This window comes from Alosa alosa, chromosome 12 (genome assembly GCF_017589495.1).
Source record: "Alosa alosa isolate M-15738 ecotype Scorff River chromosome 12, AALO_Geno_1.1, whole genome shotgun sequence".
Classification (NCBI taxonomy): domain Eukaryota; kingdom Metazoa; phylum Chordata; class Actinopteri; order Clupeiformes; family Clupeidae; genus Alosa; species Alosa alosa.
In genome coordinates, this window is record NC_063200.1 from 26,250,934 (window position 1) to 26,261,218 (window position 10,285).

Genomic DNA, 10,285 nt, shown 5'->3' on the forward strand with positions numbered 1-10,285 from the left:
AGAGTCTTGAATATTACAACCTCTACATCTTTATTTAACCAATACAAGCTCATTTTCCTGCCAATTATCGTACATAAAAACAGATTTAAATGCAATAAAACATGTATTTACAGAATAATCATGGCAAAACTATGCGGTTTCTTCTTGTTTCGTATTGCCCATCATTGCCTTTGCATGTGACCTTTAAAAAAACCCTCTACTTCTCACAGCTAAAGTTTAGGCCCCTGCGTATATCAAAATAGACTAGGAGTTGTATTCTCAGTCAGAGATGGTTGGAATGCAGTAAACGGTAAACCCATTTAATAAATAAAAGCAAGTTCTCACATCGATCCTGACCAAATATGTCTGAATCAACCAACCCCGATACCATTCCCACCAAGACATTCTTAACAAGGCACTTAACCTGCATGGATATTTTTCACATTATCAAAAGTTTATTGTTAAGGATGGAGAAGTCTGAAGGTTGAGTTTCCAGGGCATATGTATGTGTGCGTACGAGACTGTCAGCTCAGTTTGCCCCCTCGTATGTGAACGCTGTCGTGGAGACCATGCTCGATGAGTTTGATGTCTTCCATATCATCTTTAATGACGCCAATCAGGTGGCTTAGACCCTCCTGTTGCTGTTTCAGATGCTGTTGAAAACACAACCGGTTTTAGGGCTTAGTCCAAATACACAGATTTGTTCATTATTCCCCCCTGACCAACACACTGCTACGGCCAATTTATACTTCAGGCAGCAAGTGTTGCTCTACAAAATCAATTTGTTGCCGCCAGATTTGGCGGAGCTGTAGGCTTTCATAGTCCAGCGCCAGCACCACGTTGTACTGAACTTGGACATTAAAGAAATGCGACTTTCTGCGCAATTGCTGCCTGCACCTTTAACGTTACATGTCACCGCAAAATGAAAGTCTAGTGCTTACATGGCACTGGGAGACTGGCCAGTAAAGGGACTTTTAGATCAGTTGAGGAGACGGTCATGCCGAAGTGCCAATGCCCACTGTACGCCTTTTCCTCCCTTTCCCCATCAGATGTACCTGTTTGATCTCCCTAAGCAGATCGGCATCCACGCTGTACCTCTCCTCTGAGCGGACCGCACCAAAGTGGTTCTGCATGCGGATCTGGGACATCAGTTCATTCAGCCTGCCCTGGAGAGGCAAACACAAATGCACAAAATGAACAGTCTACCTCATATCGGCTGATCAGTTGATGTAATATCTTTTTCATGTCAAATACCCTTAGAAAACACAGCACTGGAAGAGAGTTCAGTTGTGTATTGGGTAAAATATAAAAATGTAAATCAGGTTTATAGGCCAAGTATACTTGCATATACAAGGAATTTGGTCTCTGCACTTATCCCATCCGTAAATTAGTGAAAGACACAGAGCACTCAGTGAACACAGTGAGGCTGCCCCCACATAGTGCTTTGGGTCATGGAATGAGTTTGGTTGGGGGGGTCAGGGGAAAGTGAGCAGTTCTGAATGGCTCACCTTAAACTGAGTAGGGGCATTGAGTTCAGACTGGATGGTGTCCAGCTGCACTCTGAGGTGCTCCTCGTCCACTTGGATGGCGTAGCCGCTCTTTCTCTGGATTTCTTGTTTTATCAGCACCTGTCCAGAACGTGCGCACACACGCACACACACACACACACACACAAATAAACCTAAATCTCTGAGAACACCCTCAAGGGATTTGTTAAATTGCATCCAACAATCCCCGAGGTTCAAGTGAGTTACTATCAAACCATTAAGCCTTTATTCACTAGAATTCGTTTTAAAAAATCCAGAAATTGCAGAGCCAAGCATGCCAGCCGGGGGTTGCTTTAGCTCTATGAAATGGAAAAACCCACATTTGCACATAATGCCCAGAAAAACCAAAAGGAAAGAAACCAAAAGGTCAAAAGTTTAAGCAATTTTACCATTTAAGACACAAAATATCAGGGTTCACATATCAAATTTGACTCAGACACAGATGGGGTTTTCAGGGTTCTCACTAAGTTACAAGTCAAATCTCCTGGCTTTCCATGAACTGTAACAAACGGTAAAAACAGTCTACCTTTGTTCTGAGTAGACAATAACTAGCCACTTTTTAAAATTCCATGTTATTCCATGACCCGTGGGAACCTTGAGTTTTGCGTATCAGGATAAGTAGCTGGTGGAGCATTGGCAAATCTTACCTGCAACACCCTGTGGGACAAATCCATCAGCTTCCTCTTATACTGAGCGATTTTGGCCACTGTGGTTGCTTGGTTCTTCTGCAGCTCGCTGATGTCATTAGCAATTATCTGGTAAATAACCCAATTAAAGTTCATTAAATACCACTCAGAAGTTCACAACTGATGCAGTTTCTAAGCAGCTTAGTCAAGGTGGATTAGTCCAAAACAAGAGCAAGCTGAGCAAGTACAGGTGTGGACTGCACTCACATCAACTCTGGTCTGGTGCTGTTTGGTCATCTGGTCTTGGATTTTCAGCCGACGGAGCAGCTCCTTGAAACCCACCATCGGCACAGGGATCAGCCTGCAAAAGACCCAGAGTATCCTTGTTATTCAGTTTTGCCAACAAAATTAAAACAGGACATCCTTGTTATTCAGTTCTACAGACAGAATTAACACAGGGCATTCTTGTTATTCAGTTCTACAGACAGAATTAACACAGGGCATTCTTGTTATTCAGTTCTACAGACAGAATTAACACAGGGCATTCTTGTTATTCAGTACTTCTGACAGAATTAACACAGAGCATTGCTGTTAATTTCTAAAACATACAGACTCACAAAACTGTGACTGTAGGGCTTATCCTACAATCCATATGCATACCAAAGTAAGAAAGACAACCAGGGCAAAAAGGGCATTTCATCTCAACCTACTTGTCAGGGTCAGGATTATCCACTTTGGCTTGTTCCCATATGATAGGATCCACACCTACAACACAAATGGCATGTTTTACATATTTAATTTTATAAGTATATGTGGACAGTACAAGCACATCAAACAGAGCATGGCTGCAGTGGCGTGACTCACCTGCAGGTGGGTTCTGGAGCAGCTGCTTGAGCTGGGCTGGGGAGAGGGCAGTGCGCGTGAGGGACATTAGCACGCCCAGCTGCTGAAACTGGACCTTGACGTTGACCTGCTCTGCGAAGCTGAAGAGTGTGCTGGCCGGAACCCGCTTGGACGTGCCGTTAGGCGAGCGCTCCACTAAGTAGATGATTACCTCCGTCCTGCAAGGGACACACAAGAGCAGAGAGGAATATTTTACCTTACGTCTCAGACCTGAAAGTCATCTGATATTGTACTCATTCTAATACACAGCAATACCTGGGAACAGACAAACCCTTAGTCATGAGCTGTATACCCTCTGATTTTAATATTTACAGATATCTAGGCGATATTTGTAACATTTATTTTGTATTTGGTCCGTTATGAAATCATGTATTGAACAATTTAAACACATTGTGAAACTTAAAACCCAAAGTTGGAGACTTGCATGTAGAAATTTTCTGTAAATTCAAAACCGAATTACTCTGGAATGACTAATTGTACAGGGGAATGCTTTACACCTTTGTGTTTGGTAAGGTCTGTTGTTTATTCTGATATATGGTTGTCATGTGTTCAGTGAAGAATTCGTGGAATATTCCACCGAGATGAATGGGTGGGGAGATGGGCGCAGAACTGTATGTAGAATAGTATGATTAAATTAAAGTTACTTTTCTCGTGAACCGTTTACCACAGCAACTAGCAGCTAAAATGGTTTAAAAGCTGACAAAAAGTAGGGCTCACTGGTCATCAGGCAGGGTTTTGACAGCCTCCACATTGACAGAGAGGTTCTGGTGTCCTCCCAGCACCTTGTGAAGGGACTCAACCAGCTGCTGCTGCTGGGCCCTAACGTCGGCCTCCTTCCTGTTCAACACCAGGACCAACAGCCCATCCTCATCCTTACTCCCTGGAGTACAACTGTAGCCCACTGCCTGAGGATGGACACACACACACATGCTATTTTAAATATATTCCCAATGCTGAGTGTGTGGAAGGGAAAGAAAATATACATGGAATACTTTGTGCAGCAAGCTCAAACACACCGGTGACAAAAATAACTTATAAGCATCATTATTCTGTATGCAGTGGTTTGTTAAGAAAAAAAAACTCTTTCTTTAGAGACACAGAAATGTAACAATAATGCCAGAATAAATATACATATTTCCAGGCTGTAACACCAATGCAAGCCTGAAATTTTCCAGACACGGCATACCACTTCTCAGGGTCGCCGAGTCCTTCATGTCTGCCAGATAAAACGAATCCAAATTCCACTCCGGTGAGCCTACCTTGAACCTGCAGAAGGGGTTCTCCTGGGTGAAGTCCACCGGGGGGATGTTGTTGTTGAAGAAGCCCTTGCCTGTGCCCCAGAACGCCTGCAGCTGGTTCCACTTGGCCAGGATGGCATCGCGTTCATCACCCAGCAGGGTAGGCGCTGACAGGGCACTAGCTGTGTTTATGAGCTGGTTGGACTGTGCTGGAGCCTGGGCTTGCTGCCCAAAAAGACCTCCTGTCACACACACACAAATGAAGGTCCAGCTTGATGTTTATGCACATCAGATTGCCAACAGAAATATTTTCTTTCCACTCTTGAGTGCCAAGATCAATTTCATCTGCAATGGTTTTCATCAATCACATCATCTGTGATCTAGATTATATTAGATGCTAAATCACATTATGTATGCTGGGACAACATGCTAGCAAAAAACTTGCTTTCCCTGTCAACAACAAAACATTAATAAACAGTGCACAGCACTGTGCTAATGTTTGAGAGCTCACCTTGCTGCTGCTGTTGCGTTGGCAGGTTGAAGCATCCAAAGCCCAACCCGGCCCCGGTCAAGCCTGTGCCAAAGCCGGCCGGCGCAGCGGCCCCGGCGCCCAGACCAGAGGAGAAGCCAAAGCCCTTATTCTGAGGATTCCCAAACAAGCCACCTATGACAGCAGACACAGCGGTTACACTGGGAGCACCATTAAGGCGCCACAATAGAAGGTAAAGGGTCAATACAGAGGTGAAGACCACTACAACAGAGAGAGAGCTGAGGCAGAAGGGAGGTTGTGGGAAGTTGTTACTACAGTTTAGTTCAGAGCATTTTATTAGGAGAGGCCCAACACACACGCGCACACACACACGCACACGCACACACACACCCCACCTCCAGTGTTTGAGGGTGTGGCAAAACTAAATGTCGACCCGGGGGCAGCAGAAGTGGTGGTGGTCCCGAACCCTCCAAATGTGCCTGTGCAACAGACATTCAGAAGTGATGCAGGGCAAAGAAACCGGTGTGGGAGGGGGGAGGTATTGGACATATGTGCGAAAGATGTTTGAGGTTTGTGAAAATGACAATCATAAACAACCACACATACACACAAAAAACCTGTTTGTGCTATGAAAAGGTGTGTTCACAGTGCATTCCCAATGCACAAGTCAGACAGGTATGTAGAGGGCCGTGCATTGAAATAATGCCATGAAAATAAAGATTTAACAATCTTTAGTGACCTCTACTGGTTTTACATGGTAATGAGATGCTTCAAACAACGATGCAAAGAACTGAACAGAGGCAACCAAGACATTTATCAATACATTCTGAAATACAAGACTTTGTAATACTGAAAGACTTCGAAATGCTGTAATACTACTTTCAAAAGATGAGAATGAGTGACAAAAAAAAAAAATCTACCAGAATATATGAATGACCGGTTGCGTGCAGAAGACACGGATGATTGACTGTCACGGAATGATTGACAGGTGGACTATAAGAAAAATCTACCTGCACTAGCAATGCTATTGCCGAAATTGAAAACGGTGGTTGTGGTGGTGGGAGCCCCAAAACCCCCCACGTTAAAGTTGACAGCAGCTGGGTTGGCATTAATGCCAAACCCTCCTAAACTAAAACCCCCAGCCGTGGTGCTGACCGCACCCAGCCCCCCAAATCCTGCCAACGGGCCAGCAAGAGCAAGATGGGAAGACAGAGAAAGAGAGAAAGCAAGGTTAGTACAGAGCAGTGTTAGGAAAATGATGACAAAATATATTCATAGACGACCATTTTTTGATGATTAGAGACAAGATGATGAGGAGACGGCACTGACGTCATTAAAAGAGAACTATGGCTATCAACATATATATTTGTTGGCCAAAAAAGAGGAGACAGAATATTATAGCCCTTCTGTTTTTTTATTTATTTAAACCCAAACATACCACTTATTGGATGGCATACACAAATGTTTTGTTTCCTTGCTGCACGCATCGTACCAGGACAAAGCAGAGTGATGAGCAACTTAACACTAACCTTTCAACTAACCTGTTATTAATATTATAATAGACTCACATTGACTGACATTCATTTCCAAAATCATGGCTGACGTTCATATCCAAAAAGCTGATTATTTATAAGAAGCTAATATTTAGGCCAGTTTTTGGCATTTGAATCAAAATCAAATTTACTTAGTACATTCACCCATCAGAGATTCCAAATATTACACAGGGTTTAAAGTAGACTTCACAATGCACACAGCATGCGCTGGGCTCGCTGCTAGGTTGCTCTTGGTTGAGGTAAAGTCTCAAAGATTTTTGTTGTGCTTGTTGCCAGATGCAAAATAGTTATTATTTACAGCATGCCGCGTCAAAGTTCAACATGGTTCAACTTCGACCATGGCACGCACCAGAGCTGCACTTTGCTCGGAGCAGCGGCAGAACAGTTCTTGACACCAGCAAGCCATTGAAAATAATGGGTTTATAGCACAGCGCTGCCATTTGCGTGTGCAATGTGAACCCTGCTTAAGGCAAGGAACATTTCGGTGCCTGAATTGATCAAAACTGCCATTATACAGTATATAATTATCCACTTTTAAATGTTAAAAGGCCTGGCCCACACCTACATTCTGGGACAGTGCCTGAGAACATTAAGCCCTTAAAGTTTCACTCTAGCAATAAAAACAATATATAGACAATAACAAGGCTGAGGACAAAAGTGTATTGTTATATCAAAAGGGAAGCAATGGACATAAAATAGCTGGTAAGAATATAAACCTCAAGCAGTACGTCAATGCTCACCCCCAAAAGACAAATGCAGGTCAACTCCTTGATGTAATGTTATGTTGTTTTTTCATGCTGCATTAAGGCAACTAGTAAGCTGGAGGTGTTACATTACATAGCGTTAGGCTGTGTTTTAACGTTAGGCTGTGTTTCAACTCATTATTATGAAAGAGCTGAAAATGGACAGCAAAAGTAACACAGGATTGAATACAGACATAATGTTAGAATGCCGAGTATTTCTCAACATTAGATGGCTGTCTGATATTTTTACAAAGGAAAACGTTTTAACAGCATCTACCAGATTTAATACCATGTACTCTGCAAATACATAACCAAGCCACATAAATTAACAACAAAACCAAAATGTAACATTGTAAAATGTGAAATATAACCAAAATGAAACGTTGTCAGAATAACTTCATATGCGGCGACATCTCAATTCATATATGCTGCATATGTTGCATAGGCAATAGCTACCTTGTAATTATGTTAACATTAACTGTAAAGGAGAATTACTCCCTGTAGGGCACAGACACATTGGAGAGGTACCCATGCTCACCTGTGGTCGTGTTGCCAAAATTAAACCCAGTGGATTGGGTAGTAGTTGTGGTAGGAGCACCGAACCCTGTACCAAAACCTGCAATTTTGAAAGTTATAAAATCATGATCCCTACTCAGTGTAATATACAAAGAAAGTTGCTAGGCTTTTAGTTTCACCATGGCACCCCCTTCACTGAAATGAAGACAGAAAGCTCTAATGTGGATACTTTCCAGGATGAATGTGCAAGCTAAATGCCAACCATTAAGAGGAATGGAAATGCTGACCCTTCGCTCCCGTCAGACAAATATGGATGCTAAGTACGATGAGTACAATGACATGACAAATACAGTGCTTTGGCCGAGAAGAGTGTGTTTATGAATGAACAAGACTACAGGGGTTTGACAGCAATAGCCTAAATAATGTCTAGACTGTTTACTAAACGGTGTCTCAGACTATCCAAAGAACATAAGACACAAGTGTATCAAATTATACATATACAAAATAATCATAATCTAATGTTAAATTATTTTAATACACTTAACCAATGGATTACTCCAATGATATGTAAAGGGGATGTTGTCTAAAAGATTCAATAGTGAGGTGTCTTTCAACACCAGGGTCTAAGATCATTGTGCCTGAGAAAGTGGGTGTTAGAGCAGACCCTCTGGCAGGTTAAAGGGGTGGTTCAGGATTTTGGACATAGGACCTCATTTCCAAGTAAGCAAGTGTGATATTTATCAGTGGAGACCGTTTTCAACACGTTTCATCCAGTCGTTCTAATTGCAGAGTTCGTGAGGTGCTAGGCTAGCGCTAAGTCAACGGTATGTGCTAGCCTGCCACTAAAAACAGTCTTACCTACTCCAAAGGACACTCGAGGCAAATTCCAGACAATCGATGTAAATGTCTGTGTTGATAGAATAGTGTAAGAAATACAACTACCCTCGCATCGCGTTGCAATAGTTATACTTTGTTCCCTGAAGTTGGTAGTAGTCATTTTGCATCTCAGCGGCGGACTGATATTACCAAGGCTACTACTAGGTATCCCCAGAGCCATATAAAGGTACAATAAATAAAACTATCAATACAGACATTTACATCGATAGTCTGGCGTTATAATTTATTTGCCTTGGGTGTACTTTGGAGTGGGTAAGACTGTTTTTAGTGGCAGGCTAGCACATACCGTTGACTTGCGCTAGCCTAGCACCTGCGAACTCTGCAATTAGAAGGACTGGATGAAACGTGTTGAAAACGGTCTCCACTGATAAATATCACACTTGCTTACTTGGAAATGAGGTCCTATGTCCAAAATCCTGAACCACCCCTTTAAATATCCCACTCACCTACAACATGAGGAAACCAATCCTACCTGGTATCCAACCTTAGGCTTAGCAAAACGTTTTTGAGACTTAGCGTCTTAACTAAGGATTTGTACATGAAGGTGCGTGTAGTAAATTCACTACGCGTGCCCCTCTTCACCCTACATACAAGCCTGAATCCGAGAAGCCCCCGGAGTACTTGTGAGCTGATTCAAAAGTGTCCCAATGAAATACTGGGGCTACTGTAACTTCTTGATTGGTTCACGGTTCCAAAGTTTACTTATACTGTATTCTAGTTGACTCCGTTCATATGCAATGATTTTTATGTCGAAAAGCCGTCTGAATACAGATGGCGGAGGGGCTGATGGTGTTTACTCGAATTTTGAAATGAAGATAGGAGACATGAACTTACTACCGAATCCGGAAGAAGCTGTAGCTGTTGTGGGAGCACCAAAACCAAATGCGGTGGGCGCTGATGTTTTGGCAGCGAATGAACCAAATGAAAATCCTGAAGTGCCTTGAGTGATAACAAAATATAACATGAAAACATGCCAAAAAAAATCATGCAATGCAAATGGGTAGCAGCTACATGGATGAAGGAAGCTACCAATGGATATGTAAGCGTTATGTTAGCTCTGCAAATCAAATTGTCTGTAATAGTTCAAACCTAACTATGACAATCAAATAAGTTCACCAGCTAGACGGAATCATGCACACCAGGAATGTAAACGTCTTCTTATATAAAATACAGGCCACGTTATTTCATTTCTTGACATTCGTGACAACGTTATTTCATTTCTTGTCAACGTGACTTCCAGTAACGTTAACGTTTAGTTATTTCACGCAACCAAAATGTCACGCTATTTCAGTTCGAAATGTCAGGCACATGTGTAGTGCTAAAGGTTTCGAAATGTCAGGCACATGTGTAAAGGTATCTAAATGATGGCAGAATCTCAACAAACATATGAATTAGGCTACCTACATTAAGTTACCTATACATCCAAAGGCTCAATAAAAACATATGAATTAGCATCAGTTTCTACCAGCTATCGTTAGCTAGATACCGTTAGCTCTTATCTTATAGCCGTTCGGTAGTCTCTCAGATGACAAATTTGATAGATATATCTCCCTTACAATTTTCACATAATATATAATTTCTTTAATTATTTATTTACCAACTTCACCCTGACCTTTGAAGTACAGAACCACTTACTAGCAGGATTTGTTGCGGCAACGCCGCCAAAATTGAACGCCATGTTTTCCACTGACTGTCCTCCTGAGTCTCGATGTTACAGTCCGTCCGGAAACAAGTCAAAATGTGTATTGTTCCTTCCTATTCTACAGTCTTTTCCGATATTTTGTTACTAATAA

General features: G+C 42.2%; 1 protein-coding gene across 8 annotated transcripts; it reads right to left on the reverse strand.

The window, feature by feature from the left end:
• Positions 1-11: 11 nt before the first annotated feature.
• On the reverse strand, positions 12-10,235 carry nup54 (nucleoporin 54). 8 transcript variants are annotated; one of them, XM_048259946.1, is made up of 15 exons: positions 10,128-10,234; positions 9,327-9,431; positions 7,618-7,695; positions 5,794-5,958; positions 5,179-5,262; positions 4,805-4,957; positions 4,315-4,535; positions 3,773-3,960; positions 3,017-3,213; positions 2,863-2,917; positions 2,420-2,513; positions 2,174-2,281; positions 1,488-1,607; positions 1,035-1,145; positions 12-632 (listed from the first exon to the last, which is right to left on the reverse strand). In XM_048259946.1, the coding sequence occupies exons 1-15, from the start codon at positions 10,168-10,170 to the stop codon at positions 504-506; spliced, it is 1,851 nt and encodes a 616-aa protein (XP_048115903.1). In that variant the 5' UTR covers positions 10,171-10,234; the 3' UTR covers positions 12-503. The 8 variants fall into 8 exon arrangements, with proteins under 8 accessions (XP_048115903.1, XP_048115902.1, XP_048115905.1 ...); XM_048259945.1 differs by having other exon boundaries at positions 5,794-5,970; XM_048259948.1 differs by lacking the exon at positions 9,327-9,431 and having other exon boundaries at positions 5,794-5,970; positions 10,128-10,235.
• Between the last annotated feature and the right edge of the window lie 50 nt (positions 10,236-10,285).

What these genes read in the sequence shown, in the direction of transcription:
- nup54 (XM_048259945.1), bottom strand. Translation starts at nt 10,170, where the DNA reads ATGGCGTTCAATTTTGGCGGCGTTGCCGCAACAAATCCTGCTA. An exon ending in AGCTTCTTCCGGATTCGGTA is followed by an intron (nt 7,696 to 9,326) that starts GTAAGTTCATGT and finishes TCAAAATTGCAG; the next exon opens with GTTTTGGTACAGGGTTCGGT. An exon ending in GCTCCAGAACCCACCTGCAG is followed by an intron (nt 2,918 to 3,016) that starts GTGAGTCACGCC and finishes TTTGTGTTGTAG; the next exon opens with GTGTGGATCCTATCATATGG.